Source organism: Taudactylus pleione, unplaced genomic scaffold (genome assembly GCF_031769625.1).
Source record: "Taudactylus pleione unplaced genomic scaffold, aTauple2 ptg000117l, whole genome shotgun sequence".
Taxonomy (NCBI): Eukaryota; Metazoa; Chordata; class Amphibia; order Anura; family Myobatrachidae; genus Taudactylus; species Taudactylus pleione.
Window position 1 is genome coordinate 13,055,920 of NW_028284519.1, and position 17,155 is coordinate 13,073,074.

The following is a 17,155-nucleotide window of genomic DNA, read 5'->3' on the forward strand; positions in this document are numbered from 1 at the left end:
AAGACAGATAAAGTATCGGGCGCGTGTCCACTTTATCCCCGTATTCAATTAGGAATGTGCGAAAACGGGAGCCGGTGGAAAGGTAAGTTTCGGCAAAAAATGGGAATTTTCTGGAATTGTCCCTGGGACCCCCATAAAGATGTCCAGTCATGGGGGAGCACTGTGGGTACCCCCGTTTTGGCTGTTGAAGGGAAGTCGTGTTGTCAAATAGCTGCGGCAGGTGTTTTGTGCTTGTGAAGAAGTGATGAAGAATAACACTTAGATTTAAAAGAAAAAAAAAATAGTTATTCCTATCAAATTTGGGGTACATTAAAATGGGGGTAAGCATATTTTTAAGTCCCTAAAGTTCATTTTAAAAATTCTGCAAAAATGCACCTGCCACTACTCTGCGCAATGAAGAAAACACCTGAAGCATACTTGGGGACCCCTCTGAATTTAATTGAGCTATTTTAGAAGTGTGTTCCCTATTTTTTTTTTTTAACCCCAAAATTATAGTAAATTTTTTGGGGTGTCCTGATTTTTAATTTTTTTTTGACACTTTATTTTTAGATGACATTCCCAGGGGTGCCTGCACCCCTAAACCCCAATTCTGCACTCTTTTTTGACACCTACTTCAGTGGTGAAATTATCACCGTTTTTTCAAAGACTTTTCGAACCTGCGAAAAGTCTTTGAAATTGAATACGGGGATAATTGAAATAGGTGAAAATGACGTCATCGGTGATAAATTATCACCGATTCCGACATTTCGCTCCAAAGTGAATATGGCCCAGAGAGTCAGAAACCATAATAATTTGTAAACTATTAAATGACTTGTGAATGACTTCTTTGCATGGGCACCAAGAGCCGGGGTGGATACAAAGGGTCCCATTTATTAATGAACCTTATTACCAGCGGCATATTTTGTTTAGAATTGTAGTGATACAAACGAACATGCCAGTGGTATTCATCATTACTTACCCCTCCGGCGAGGTACAGTACACTCAGCCTATCCCATGCGCAGTATACTCTGGAACAAAGCCAGTCTACTGCGCAGCTGGAGTGAAGGGGGCATGTAAATGGGTCCTCTTCCCTCTTAAACCACCGTTGTATGAGAGACATTTTCTCGTGAAATGAAACAACTCAGCCTTTGTTCAGAAGGGAATGTACATCATCATCTTACAGAGAAATTACATACAGATAAATCCTGGCATGCAACCAGAGTCTAAAAGATTCTATGTGATATGCGCGCGGATATATCAATGTCCAGTGTCGGGAGCTGCTAGGTGCAAGAGAAGCCCAAATTCTCTGTTAGGAAAACAAATGGATATAGAAAGTGTACACAAAGCGCTCACCTATGTGTATCCTATTTGGATGATCTATCCCACTATCATGATGCTAATATATAACAAAAATACTAAGTGTATGAGTAAAGGAAGAATGCCTCAATATTTTATCAATTACAAAAATGTAAATATTTATTGAAGAAATGGGAGACACAATGCTCCAAATAAAGAGTACAAATAAATAGGGTGGTAGGTGTGCCTTATGGGCCACGCCAATGGTGGCCTGGGAGATGAGTCGGCTCTTTTAGGGAGTACTTTTTTGCCAAGGATGTTTATTTATTTTCTATAACTGTATTACATTGCACATAATGGTGGTCAACATATGTGTTTGCATACTAAGATTTCAACGCTCTATATTTGACTGTCTTGATGTGATAGGAACCGACAAGATATCCTATAGCATGGCTTTGGGGTACACTATGCACATTGCCATATGTGAGACAGATACCAGCACACTGCTTCACTGTGCTTTTCAAATTACACTACTGATTTGTTTGTAGTCTCCCCTCATTGGTTGTGTAAATACATATCATTTGAACACAGGAGTTTCTCTGATTCTATACATTCTATATGCAGAATCCTTCTTTTTGCATACATAATACACCTTTTTTCATTTGCTAGATCATCCGAATAGGATACACATAGGTGAGAGCTTTGTGTACACTTTCTATATCCAAGCAACCAGAGTCGGCATTCATCAATTAAGATCTTCAGGCCTGTATGAGGCTGGATATGAAACACCAGATAGGTGAAGCACTGGAAAGCAGTGAATGGGACAGGTGCTGGCAGAAATGACCAAACGTTAAAGGGAGAAAGTGCCTCATTCTCAGTAATATTGGTCCAGTCTACAAAATGGCTGTCTCCACAGTTATTTCCATAAGCTAGCTATTCCTGTATGGGAGACAATAACCCTACATGACAAGTACAACCCTAATATCTGGTATATTTTTATTATGTTAAACATAAAAACAAATTAAAAAACTTAAATACACTCCTTCACAATTCAGTTTTTTCTTTTCTTTTTTTAAGAAAAAAATGGGAATTTGACCCTGAACACAAGATTCTGTTATAATACATAAAAACTCTGAAATAAAATAATTATAATAATAAAAAAAAAAGGAACAGAATGCTACAAATACCCAAACCACAGATTTGTTTTAACGCAAAAAATGTACCTGAGTGTACAGATAATATATTTATATATATTTATATATTTATACTATATACTTGCCAACTTTTAAAGTAACAAAATAAAAAACCTAGATCAGGAGAAATATGTAGGTCAGGAGTTAAAGTGATGTCTTTGAACTTGGAAACTGTAACGCATATATGAAGTATGAGGAGATCTTGTAAGATGTGGATAATTTACCTCATTTATAATCACCTGTCCAACAAAACCTTGAACAAAACAGTGCAAACATGTACTGTAATTCAAAGCAGCCAACAAGACAGCGGATGCGATTAGACGACAGTGTTCGAATATCTAACTGATTGTTATGGAAGCTGTTTGTATTAATTAAGCCTTGTGGTTGTATAAGGCACCTCTAGCAGTAATGGACTGTGATATAGGCCTTTAATTTTACACGTGGGGCTTTATTTATGAAGCAGCGGCTTGCTTCCCGGCGGGTTGCTGGTGAAAACTTAAAACGGCACACTCAGTCAGTGGAAAGCACGCCGTTTTAAATTTTCACCAGCAACCCACCAGGAGGCAGCGGCTTACAAAAACCTGTGCTTAGTAAATAAAGCCAGTAGTTTTGTATTAATGGTAAGATTGCTTCAACTGTCAATAGCCTCCCTGTGATAAAAATGACAACTTAAAATACCTCACATATAAATATTATAAGAGTAAGAAAGAACTTGTTAAGCTAAGTATATATTATGTTGGCAACTTTCTTCTTGTGTTCATAAAGACGGGCATTAGGCAAACTAAAACATATATATATATATACGTATGTACATACATACATTTATTTATAGTACGATATACGCACATATATTAAGCCTACTCGCCTTAAGTATGAACACAAAGTAAGAATAATACTAGAGGTAGTGTGCTGTTTGTGGGTTTTCTCTGTTAGTATTTCTTTTATCTGGTGTATGAAACAGTTCAGATTATTTCTCTGTTAAAGGCTTGTGTGCAATAAGTCTATTGGATGTATAAACAACACTCCATCCATAGTTCCAGCTTAAATGAAGTGCTCGTGATTTTTAATTTGAAGTTCCATATCTATTTAACTGTAGGCAGAAATAGATGTTTGGGTCCACTCTGCTGTTCCACGACATGTCAATAAATGTAATAATCAATCAATTTGATTTATTACTGACAACATTTCCTTTTCAAAATGGACTTCCAAATTATGGCCTGTTCTCAAAGAATTGGAATAGGTGGTCCTCATTTATGTTTGGTAGAAATGGTGATAGTGGTGGTGATGCTCGTGGTGATGATGATGTTCATGTCTTTGTACCAAGTGTCCACTATGGCCTTCATACAGTACCATGCTTGGCAAATCCCTCACATGCTCTTTTTCCACTACGTTAACAGGAGACTGGAAGGATTTGCACATCTGGTGGCCTTCCTTGGCTTTCTGCTTACTCTTTCTGTGAGGTTGCTGAGGTGGTAAAGGGTGATAGGGGTAGCTCTGGCCCATAACTGCAGTTGGGGAAGTCAAAGGAATTGACACAGCATGGTTGGGTTTGCTCCTCGTTGTCCTTCCTGGCTGAGTAACCGGTGTGGTTGCATTTTTATTTGCAGCTTTTGGACTTCTCACAGAATGTCTGTTGGATTCTTGACCTCGTTGCCTTTGTTGAAGTTCTACCATCTTTGGATGAGAAGGGTCTAGTATACTGAAATGTCCAGGATCCAAAGCTTGTGACCTCCTCTGGTGAAGATGGAGGGTTTCTGGTTCATGGGAACGAGATCTCATCTGATTAGAAACTCTGGTCTGTGAATCTGGTTTTTCAACTGTGGCAGGAGATCCTGAGAAAAAAGCTAATTTTACTTAACTTTTATAGTAAACAAACAATTTTGTAGTGAGGACAATATTATTTCCAGAAAATGGGTATAAATTATACATATGTAACACTGCATAAGTTATTTCTTGCTTGGGCTACATTTATTTTACCAGTTCAATCAAAATACTTCTACTAACATACAAAGACATAAAAAAGACATGATGATGTTCATGTCTTTGTACCAAGTGTTCACTATGGCCTTCATACAGTACCATGCTTGGCAAATCCCTCACATGCTCTTTTTCCACAACATTCATTTATTTTCTTGCTCAAAAAAATTCCCAGCTCAAACCCTCTGCTCTGCCCAAGATCTGCATCTCTCAACCAGACTCATTAACTGCTCCCATTCATTACAGGAGGTTTTTTTGGGGGGCTGAACCCAATCTGTGGAATGCACTCCCTAATTATCTCCCTTCTACACAGTTCAAACAAAATTTACATGTCTTTTTCCATACTTAAACAACCCTCAGACCCAAGGCCAAAATGTCTGCCAACAAGCCTATATGACTGGTTCATACAGCCCACTAAACACTTTATGCAATATGTAGCAATTATTCCTATGTATCAAATTCCTATTACTCTATATTACGCTATATAAATGTTATTAAATAAATGTTTATTTAGACTATTTTAGATCTCATATCTATATAATAATGATGGTGATCTGTCCTGTCTCCGACATATGTAGAGAGAGCTGGGCATTTACCACGCAACGGTTTCCACCACAGTGTCGGAGAAGGGACAGATCATCAGGAGAGGAGAGGATGACCACTTTGCCAGCTACAAGGGTAAGTATAGCGGGAAGGGAGCAGGGAACGGACCTGTTACAAGATGGGTCAAAAACTACTAGTAGTTGAATATAAAGAGAGATGCACCAGGGATGCCTTATAAAAGTTATTAATATGGCTTATAGAGGGCACAGTTAAAATAGAAACTAAAACTGATATTTAATTATACATAATGATCAGAAGCAGCATGGCTGCTCCCGCTAAAATGAGTTATTGTAATATAATGCTCTGACACTTCTGCAAAAAAAGTTATTGAATCCCTTAAATGTAGGAGATCTTGAGATTGGTGGGTTTATCCGGCATTAACTCAGTTGGTGATGGAAGCTCCTTGAGGGCAATCCGTTAAGTCTATGTGGGTTTTTAACTTTTCACATGACTTAGGTCAAGAATAGAAGATTTTAGGTATATATTATTCACTACAGACAAAATATTGCTTTTTTTGTATGATGGTACAATAATCAATATATTTCATGAATGGGGCACTAATATTTCTTTACTTTATGAATGGGGCACTATCATTAATTTCATGAGTGGGGCACTACTATTTAGAGAAATTGAAGGAGTTTTTATTTCCATTTTTTAATGCATTTATTTTTTTATTTTATTTTAGCATTCTGGCAGGCAAGATCAATCAGAATGTGGTTTGAGCTATCTCGTCTGACAACCGTAATTTTCTTTCCTATGAGGTTTATAGTGGAATTTACAGCGGTTTGATAAATTTCTGGTATATAAGTTTAACAATTAAATTTAATGATTTGTATTTCCAACACATAACAAAGTTGGAAATTCGATGTCTGACTTGGTGGTTTCTTGGCGGTTTGGTCTTTAGTAAATCTGACTGTTTTAAAACAACTCAGGAAATTGCTCAAAGCCGGCGGTTTAACAAGCCCTTGCTTTAGGACATTTCTCCCTAAACTCTCTTGTTACTACTGTAAAAAGGAGTTTTCCCCAGTGAAGGGTTTCATTTCACATAAAAACACAGCCAATCCAGGCTTTCAGATAAACTACATTTTAGCTTTCCTGTAGCCTATTTTCCAGAACGAAACTCTCAGTAACACGTACCTGGCCCAAACCTTGATGTGTAGTTTTCTATTCCTGCAAGATCCAAGTAGTGGTTTCTCCGCTCAATGTTCTCATCCACGCACTGCCGGAGACATTCTGTCTGTTCTGTTTCATTTTCAGCTGGGTTATGTCTGCAGGAGATAACAAAGAACAGGATACATCTGGGAACCACTCGCATAACATCTATAAACAGATTAAAGCATCTGCATACACTTTTTTTTTACAAGCCGGAGGATTTTTCTGCATTTTGCTGTCTGATCATCTCTTTTTTTTTTACTTCATCTTAAACACAGAATTTGACCCTAGACCTGATTAGAATATCATTTGCAGTATCTGAAAGCCTGATCAGAGAAATGTATGGCTGTATGGTTTCTGATTATTATTTTTTAAATCTCCATACGGAGAGACTCCTGTTGTATAGAATGCTGCAGCAACTGTGACAGCATAGATTTCCATATGGACTGAAACTAGTCTAAAACCCGGTGTAATAAAAAGACGCATAGTTATAACTCCAGAACGCACTAGAGATTGCTGTAATCTAGAACAGGGTTAGGCAACGATCGGCACTCCAGCTGCTGAAGAACTACACATCCCATCATGCACTTCCACAGGTTTAACAGCAAAACTGTGGCAGGGCATGCTGGGATGTATAGTTCCACAGCAACTGCAGTGCCACACGCTGCATACCCCTGATCCAGAGAATGTTTAAACTTTAGGGACAGAAGTTTTACAAACAAACTAGTTTTATTTGATTATGTAAACGTATAGAAAATATAAATTAGGACTTAAGATATTGGGGTCTATTCATGAAACTCTGCGGTAAAGATATGTTAGTTTTCACTATAGATCGCATCTGTTCAATGCGATTTATAGTTTAGATAAGGAGCGATTCATATAGGCACTGCAGTGATGCGATGCAAAGCAGAATATGCATCAGCTGCATTGTGGTCTTCTCCGCAGACTTACCGTTTTTTTTCCCATTCAAATCTATGCACATGCACTGTATTAAATTGTATACTGCGCATGTGTCCGCAAAGGCTAATGGGATTGCAAGAGACAGAGTTACAACGGAGTACGTCCTCGAGAACAGGCAAGTATTCCGATTGCCTCCCCCATTCAGGAGATAATACAGAGGATGCACACAATCCATTATTAATCACAATCACTATACATATGTATGGTGGTGCGATCCCGTCACTAAGCAGGTGTCCCGCCGGAGAAGTCAAAAGCTTCACGAGCAGCACTCTCCTCTGGGACACACCAAGCAGAGAAGTGCCTTGTTTTCTGCTAAACAGGACACTTCACTGCTTCATGAATAGACCCCATACTGTATAGATATATTTAAAATGTAAGATATACTGTATAGTCTATGCAATGCAAATCGTAGGCATGAATTAATCATGATCTCCCTTTGGATTTGCATCAAGAGGAAAAAAATACTGACATGCATTATAAATCCACAAAGTCGTATTTAAAAATCAACAGAACAGAAATAGGACAATTAAAAGAAATTTGTTTTAGTGTTCATGTAATTTTCTTATGTACTGCTCATACACTGCTGTAAATGTGTAATGTGTTTTCCATGTGTTTTGCAAAATTATAGATGTTTTTTCCCTTTCTTACCCCAGACTTTTACTTAGGTTGTGTTCTGCCCCCAGGAATCATCACCACTACAACTATTCTGTTGATCCGGAGCTGCAGCTGCCTGTGGGTAGGAGGAGTGGAGGCAGAGTAGTGCATCTGATGGCGTTTAAATCAGACACACTGCTAGCAATGGAAGCTGGCTCCTGATTGGATAACAGCAGCAATCTACATTTGAGCTAGCTCTCATTTATAGCATTGCGTTATTTTCAGCAGCTTACTCTGCCCAACTCAGAGAGGTTCGGGACACAACAGAATAGTTGTGTTGTTGATCATCAGGGCACATCTGTCCACTCTAATCCAGTAGACTCCTGGATACTACCAAATTTGGGAGTTTGACCGGTTCTCAGTTTCCAAATTCTAGTATATTATGCAAGCTGCCTACTTCTCATGGAGTGTGATTTGTATTATCATGGAATCACCCCCAAGCCCTTATACTTCAAGTCACTGCTAACTGAGTGGTTGAGGTAAAATTGTGGTGTCATGTCATTAGGGATTACATATCACCAAAGTAAAAGTCTGGGGTAAGGAAGGAGGAAAAGAAATCTCTCTCACAGAAGGGCCAGAGCACTGGAGGCACAATTAGCCAAGAATCATGTCATCACCCCCCATCCCTGCAACTTCACTGTGAGAGGGCAGGATGCAGGAGAGTAGCTTGTTCTCCAAGAGGAGACAACCGGACATCCTGGGAAAGTAAGTAGTAGGGAGGGCAATCCCGGGATCAGTGGGTTCCCGGACAGATTTCCGACATAGAACTGCAAATGGGCAGTTTAGCCGGGCAGCGCTGAGCACTTGGGTGAGAGTGTGCTGGCCTGGCCTGGCAGGCAGGCTGTGTAGCTGAGCGGCTGCATGTGATGTCAGTGGTCTTGCTGCGCAGCTGGCTGGGTGCCATGGAAGTTATTTTATTCCTGTGTGGGGCTGGGGGCCCTGAAAGTTTTAGTTTTTGTCCTGTGGGCCTGTGCTTTTTGGCCAGAAGCACAGACTCACCGGAAAAATAAAACATTCATGGCCCCCAGCCCCCAAATTACAGGAATAAAATAACATCAAATTAATCCCGGGAATCCCGGGACTGAGATTATTTCCAGTCCGAATTCCGGGATTGAAAAAATGAGGCGGGATTGGCTTCCCTAGTAAGCAGATATGGTCTAACTTGTGGGGATAGAGGTGATAGCAATGAAGAAGAGCCATGAAATGCATTCAACACGTCCATCAATAGTGGGTTGCAAGTTTTGTGATTATTCTTACTATAATCCCATATAATTATGATTTAATTTACCTGGATTTGTCAGGGAATGTTTCTAAACTGATCTATATAATGTCCCCATTGTGTCTCCTTATCTCAGAGTCACATTTTTAGCTCTCAGACATAACAATCCCTTTTATCTTTTCAGCTGTCTGACTTCACCCTCCAAATATACTGAACTCTGTAAATCCCAGAACTGTAAATTCAAGATTCTGGAGGCTGCAAGATGTTCTTTATCATAGAGAGAGGACTAAGTCAGCGCCAGAGTCTCTCCACTCGGAGACCCAGCGCAGACACAAGAGCTGCAGCCATGCTTGGAATGTTAGACAACAAGGCACTGGGAAGGAGAGTACAGATCAGCTGCTGCCAACATAAATAGTCCGGGAGGAATTTGGGACATTCACTTTCATTCTCAATTCACCATTACAGATTTTATGCATTAAATCTACGTAGCAAAATCTTTCATTTCTATACAGGCACAATAATAATTGTAGCAGTCCATAGAGGACCTGTCCTGCTTCCTTTAACTAATTAACTAATATGGATTTATTTTTTTCTGACCAGCATGAAAGTATGCGGACATTGCAGCTAATAGAATGTACCTTGAGGACCCTCGTTTCTTTTCAGAGTTCCGCAAATCGTCGTTGACCTTACTCTCGCTCCGATGTCTCCCACTCTGTAGCTCTGTAAGTAAACAAACTGACAGTCATTAGACTGACAGACACCCACACCACTCAAGTGTGGCAGGCAACCTTCCTAGAATGTAGCTATACAGGTAGCCAACAATTCCAACAATGACTCACAATATAATCCTCTCTTATTATAGACGGAAATACAATAGGGGTAGTGTTGGATAGGAGAGGTTTGGTTGTTAAATGGATTATCCACCTTCAGATGACGTTTATTTTTTTGGCTTGTACATGCTCTGCTGCAATTTTTACTAAATTCATTGCTTAATATTTCTGGCTACATTATGTGCTATGTTAAGGTGGGTACACACCTAAACGACCGGCAATTGTGCCTATGTTCAGGGCGATTTGCCTTCACCCTGGACATCGCATGATTGCCGTTACACACTTAAAAGATTTAATGAAAGATCACTGTTCCGCCCTTCATTAATATGTACAGCCTCACATGCGATATCGTGTGATTGGCCGTGCAGCATGGCCAATCACACGATATCGCATGCGACCGCGGGAGTGCGCAAATCGGGCATACACACTGCACGATATGCACGATTTGTCGTTCCAATTTGGCCATATCAGCCAAAACGTGCCGATATCGTCCTGGTGTGTATACACCCTTAGCTATTTTCCTTATCTGTGTGCAATCTTATGTCAGAGAAAGTAGAGTAAACTAAGTCTGAAAAGGGCAAAAACTGAATCTATTTATTAAAATTTGCAGGAGGGATGTCATCTGAAGGTGGATAACCACTTATTGACGCAGTTGCTAGTTCCAAGACATGTAAATGGCTTCATAACAATATAATTACCTAAAAACATTCATGACCGCTACAAAATCAACACAAAAAGGTCAGCTCTAAAGTTTGAATCCTGGCAACACCTGCAACTTTTTCTTTTTGAGGCAGATTCAATTACCTACGGTGTTTACCGTGCGGGTAAAACTCCGGGTATAATGCCTGGAGCTATTCAATTATTAGTCAATTTCCCTGCGCTGTGAACCTGTGGGTAACTCGCGTTAACCCAAAGATTCTGCATTAAGTGCTGGAATCTATGGGTAACCCTGCGCGTTAAATTCCAGAAGGTGCATTTAACACAAATTTTTCCTCACAGTTCCTAAGAGTGCAAGGAAAAATCGGTGTTAAGTGCACCCTCTGGGGCTTAACGCATGGGGTAGTGATCCTTGATTGAATAGCTCAGGGCTGATAATACATTTCGGGGTTAAATTGAATCTGACCCTATGATTACTCAAAATATTCCTTTCTAAAATGATGATTTTAGAAAATGTATTTTGCATACCAACAAAAATTTTATATCAGCAAGATACAGTAGTTCTGGGGTGTGATATGAATGACAGCCGGATGTTAGTCCGGCGGTCAAATTTCCGACACCGGTAGCCCGATGGGTGAAGATCCCGACAGCGCCCGTCAGTATACTATCTCTACCTCTTCCCCCCCCCTAACCCTCCCTTAGGGGTGCCTAATTCTAACCTCACCCCTGGTGCCTAACCCTAACCACCCCCCTAGTGCCTAACCCTAACCTCCCCCCACGGGTGCCTAAACCTAACCCCTCCACCCCACACCCTAAACCTAACCCTCCCGGGGGGTGCCTAACCCTAACCCCCCCCTTCCCCTAGCCTAAGCCTAACCCTCCCGGGGGGGTGCCTGACCCTGACCCCCCCTTCCCCTAGCCTAAGCCTAACCCTCCCGGGGGAGGGGTGCCTACCCCAAAGTCCCCCCGGGAGCCCTGAAACCTAACCTTCCCTCCCCGCGGCTGTCCGGTCTTGACGCCTGAATTACCTTTGTTCGGTATGCCGGGCGTCGGGTTTTAGGCAGGTGGATAGGTGTAGGGATTTAGACACCTATCATTAGTCCCATTCCGGTATTTAACAGTCAGGAAGCCGGCGGTCGAGATTTTGACCGTCGGTTTCCTGACTACATCCCGTAGTTCTGCAATCATTCAGAAGTAATTTATATTAGCCCTTGTCGCAAAGTAACAATTCGTGCCGGACAGCAAATTAAACATATTTTCTTCATTAGCATAAGATATTCCTCCAGAAATGCTGGTTAATCTATATTACAGGAAATAACTATGGCCCATCTACATCAGAATGAGTAGCACCCCCCATTGCCCTAAATGGGGTAATCCTAACACAAACCTTTACCACTGTTTATGGGACTGCCCCTTTATATGAAAATCTGGATACAAATTAAAATTTGGTCCCACTGTCTCCAGAATAGGCCGTTCTGTAATCTATAACTCTACATAACACCACATTTAGATTTAAGGAAACTACTCACAATCCCAGCAGCAACAAAGAAACACATCCTGCAGGCATGGCTGCCCAACACCCACCTAACTATCAGCTTTTAAAAAAATAAATTTTAGCATATCTATTAAAAATGGACTGAGTGGAAACAACCCTTTACAAAGCAAATAGAGGAGGGGTCCCCTTCAGTTTTAGGAAAGTTGCAAACATAAACTTCCAAATGAAATTAAGCTTCAAATTAAAAATACTTCCAATACACCAAAGGGCATAACCCCTGAAATCAACTACTGGGCCCACCCATTGAATTCTAGTGAGGTTATTCACCCATAATATCTACTGTTTCATTAATAAGAAGAACATTGATGTCTTCCATTACAATCAGCAGAGAACTACTATAAATGTTGTAATTTTCCTTTATTTGTTCTGACTGTCTCACCTCACAACTATTTGAATTGGAATGAAGACTAAGGCCAGTATTCAATTAGTTTTTATTGTACGTAATAAAGTTCCGCCTGCCGGACTTTTCCCCTACATTGCGTGTTTTAGCCGCGGAAACTTATCATGCGCGTACCGGCAAATTGCCCTATTCAATTCCAGAAGACACGAAAACGGCGACAAGCGATGTCAGAACAGGCGAAAAGTGGTGTCAGAATCAGGGAAATGAGCCTGATCCCCCTCCAAAAAATGCAGAAACATTGGGGATCAATGAAGTAGTGCCCGATTAGCCCTAATACTACTGTTCGCACAATTGCCACTTATTCGCGTCTTTGCACAAGTGGTGAAGAGTAGCATAAAGCAGTATTTTTTGGAGAAAATAAGTAGTTCTGTCAAATTTGGGGTACCTGAAAATGGGTGCTAGCATATTTTAATATCTCTAAAGTGCCGTTTTAATAATTGCGAATTTCCACCACAATAAAAGCACCTGCAATCCCAAAAACCCTTGACCCCTTCTTAGAGCACCCCCAGAACCTTATTTCGCTTGTTTGTGAACTTTTCCCCCCACTTTGGGCTTTTTTGACCCAAAATTCAAAGTACTTTTTTGGGGTGTTCTAAATTTTTTTTTAGGAATTATTTTAAACAGTTGTCCATTGGGGGGCTGTCCCAAGGGTGCTGAGAGGTTTCCCCACCTATGCACCCCAAAACAGAAATCTTGCACTTCTTTTCTCCTGCTACTCAGAGGCGAATCTTTTTTACATTGCATTGACTTTCCGCGTACGCGAAAAGCGGATGGAATTGAAAACGGAGATAAGTTTTCGCCTGGGGAAAAGTCGCAATTGTCGATACTTTTTCACGGATCTCGGCTTTTCGCTTCTAATTGAATAAAGCACTTAATCGCAAATTGGGGCAAAATGCAATGTGCTTATTACATTTATTTCTACATGTATTACACTTGTATGTCATTCTATCAGTATTCTGATTACATTCCCAATCTCTGAGTTCAAATAAAACAAAAAAAACAATGTAGATGATTTGTAATACCTGCATGCTTCAGTAACATTGTCCTCTTCTTCAGTGTGGCATCTGGAGCCACGGATAGCTTGACCCTAAGGGTTTTACTGGAGCTAGAAGAATGATTGACTGATGCATCAAATACTTCATATATTGTATGCAGCAAACTTGTAATGTCCTGGAGAAAAACAAGATAACAGTTAGTACACTCGAGTGGTTTACAGCTTCTTAAACAACAACAGAATGTTCATCAATAACAACTTAATGTTGGCTATGCCCAGAAAGTACTGGTAGCATTACACACATTTCCCTTTTGCCCAGGTTGTGGCACCTGTGTAAGTAGGTGATATCATTAAAAGTGCCCACACACTGGAAGATTTTAGGCACGATTTGCACAAAAACTACGCATCGGAACGATACATCGTTTAAAAATGTGCAAATTGTGCAGCTTCCAGGAACGATAACGATCCGATGCGCGGTCCCGCGGGTCGTTTGTTGTACCTTCCAGTCTTACCTACAGTAGGTAAGATCTGCCAATCTCCTTAACGATGAACTGGAAATCGTTAAGGATGCTCGATAGGTCGTTAATCACATTGTACAGTTTAGCAAGATATCGTCTGCCCAGGAGTGCCGTTGAGTTGCCCGCGGAGTTCAAGGAAATTTGTTGATGACAGTGCATCTTTTGCGAGTCGTCCAGTGTGTGGGCACCTTAACAAAGATTTTACAACCCGTTGTTGAATTAATAATTGTGAATTTCAGAAAGGATGGTATTGTAGGGTTGTGTTTCTCAAACTTTGTCCTAAAATGACCATAACAGTGCAGGTTTTAAAGATATCCATGTTTAAGCACAGACTATGTAATTAGTAACTCAGTCAGTTTGATTATGCCATCTGTGCACAAGCATGGATATACTTAAAACCTGGACTGTTAGGGTACACAGCTGTAGGGTATCGTAAAACCACTTTTTTGTCCAAGAAGAGAAGTTTAATTCTGTACTTGATAAAACGTAAGGGAAGTTATACCCACTATTACGAAAGGTACCGTAATTCTGATTCATTTGCTGTCAAAGGGACAAGTAAAATATTTCATGGCACGAAAGACATGAAAAGCCAGCAGAAGAGGGCGATCTGGGTCTTTAAAACCTCAAACACGTCTATAACACTTCACAAATGACATAACATTAGTTCAATTACCAGAATCTGATTAGCCATTTTCTCTACAAAGATAATTACGGGGCCGCCTGTCAGATGTGGAAAAAGACCTTGATAGCAAAATACATTGAACTGTCAAAGGAGGAAAACTCTATTAGCTAATTATTTTTAACAGGAGTATTAGAGCAATGGCATTATCTTAACTCACATACAAAGACAGTGAACGAATCAAAGCTATTAGAACCAGGGTGTTCCCTACGCTCACTTGGCAGTAGAGTCACAGAATGTGTCATTACCAGATTGAAGGATTTCATATACAGAGATTTCCCAAAGAATACTACACAGGCCAGAGGGATTAACATGAATGGGGCACAGTTTAGGGTCAGGACCAGTACAGGGCTGGATTCTTGCATATGAACATTTTATCTCCAGTTTTTAATCTCGCGGGAATTATTATTATTTTTTCATACTACAACTGTTTTTTCTTTTAGTTTTTTAATAAAAGTAAAATAAATAAAAATCCAAATTAACTTGAAGCATGATGATGGCATACCAACATTTACTTACATGCTATACAGAAGTGCTAGATATGTCTGTCTTAATGACAGTATTACAGACATGTGGGAAAGTACATGTCCACAGAGCAAACTATACATATTTAAAAATTAATTGTGGTAAAAAAAATGTTTTAATAATTGTGTGATCACATATACTGGATAAGTATTAAGGAATCTGAGCAGGAAATTTCCCGGGTCGTATGTCTGAAGGGGTATAACTCACTTTTCTTTAGACTTCAGAACCTCCACCTCCATGGGCCCGTCTTCAGTTATTTCGCTGAATAGACAAAGAGTTGGCCCGTGATGTGTGCATAGCAGACCTAATTTGCATGCTTGCGTGCCTGGATTCTTTTTTTAAACATAAAGGAGGGCTATTGTTTAGGGATGAAACAGGGGCAGGGTAGTTGAGTGCTCAGTTTATGAGTGTTTGTTTTATAATAAGTCTCGGCAGTAGTTCCGATGTGTACACATACACACCAACATAATGACATAATATTTATCAGCACTTAATTTTATAGATTTTCCTTAGTATTATATTTTTATATTTTATCTTTACAATTGTATTTTTTTGGGATGTCCTCACTTTTTCTCCTCTGTGTGTGCCCCGTGCGCCCATGTGTGACATTTTCCTTTTTTCTGTACTTTTATACAATTTTGGTTGTGGATAATGGTGTGATGTTGTTATTGATTGATTGTCAGGAGCATCATGAGGTGTTATACGATGAGTAAGTATGGGAAATAACAGAAGTGTTTGGAGACTGTAGGTGTCCGTTATGCTGGAACTCTCTGGAAGGAACATCACTGACACATGCCAATATTTCTACATCATTTTTCATCAGCAGTTGATTTTATTATATAGATTCTTAGTTATTTATATAGTGCATACATATTCTGCAGTGCTTTACAGAGATTTGCTCATTGACATCAGTCCCTGTCCCAGTGGAGTTTACAATCTATGTTCCCTATCACATAAATATTAGGGACACACATGCACATTATGGTGCCAGTGCCAATTAACCTACCAGTTTGTTTTTTGGAATAGTGGGAGGAAGATAAAAAATTTTTGGAGAATATACAAGCTCCACACAGATAGGGCCCCATGACCCCAGTAAGGCTGCAATGCTAACCACTCTGCCATTGTGCTAACCTGATACACACATCAGTCTTCCCTGTCTGCCTAAACGGTGCCTACAAACTAGGCGATATTTTACCCGATCCGCCCGATTCCGATGCATCGGTACGAGAGATTGTATAAAATATGTCCTAATCGTGAGTGTCCCCGCGAGTTGTACATCGCATCTTCAGATCATGCCTGCTGCTGTACGATATGTCATTCGGCTACAAGGCTTGCAGGCATGGAACAAGGAGTTCCATGCTGCAAGTATGAAGACACAGATGCATGGACGGATCTCCGTCTGTGCATCTGTGTCTAATAAAAATTAATAAACCTTTGAAAAAACAAACAGCGGGCCCCCCCCCAAAAGAGCAACCTACCCCGGGCTTTAGTGACCCAGTGCTGGTTGTGCAAAATACAGGGGACAAACGACGTAGGGGTCCCCCGTACTTAAGTAGAAGCAGCAACGGCCACAACGTTTTTTTTTTTTTTATATACACAGGTTTTATTTTTTAAACACAGCAGCACGGATGGGTCTCACTGATCCAGTCTGTGCATCTGTGTTTATTTTTTTACAGACAGATGCATGCATCAGGGATATCCCTGATCCATGCAAGAATCTGTCTGCTATCTGTACGATCTAAAGATTGGCAAATCTTTAGATCGTGCACGATAGATCTTGTGACGCATGGTGCAGCTTTTGCTGCACATCGTGTTCCGGGGTGCCGGGGAGGGTTCAAGGGAAATTGCTCACGATATTACATAGTGTGCAGGCACGTTAACACAGCGTACCATCATACATCTATCACAGTGTTTCTCAACTCCAGTTCTCAGAGAATGCTAACAGTGCATGTTTTCCATACTCC

At 40.3% G+C, this 17,155-nt stretch overlaps 1 protein-coding gene across 3 annotated transcripts in view; it reads right to left on the reverse strand.

The window, feature by feature from the left end:
* Positions 1–2,194: 2,194 nt before the first annotated feature.
* Positions 2,195–17,155, reverse strand: part of NKD1 (NKD inhibitor of Wnt signaling pathway 1) — a 106,185-nt gene continuing 91,224 nt past the window's right edge. For 2 of the 3 annotated variants that reach the window (XM_088471957.1, XM_088471956.1), the window contains 5 exons: positions 14,661–14,750; positions 13,498–13,645; positions 9,672–9,753; positions 6,186–6,316; positions 2,195–4,300 (listed from right to left, as the gene is read on the reverse strand). In XM_088471957.1, coding sequence (XP_088328083.1) covers positions 3,720–4,300; positions 6,186–6,316; positions 9,672–9,753; positions 13,498–13,645; positions 14,661–14,750 — 1,032 coding nt within the window. In that variant the 3' untranslated portion in view covers positions 2,195–3,719. The remainder of the gene's footprint in view (positions 4,301–6,185; positions 6,317–9,671; positions 9,754–13,497; positions 13,646–14,660; positions 14,751–17,155) is intronic. The other variant, XM_088471958.1, reaches the window with a different exon arrangement.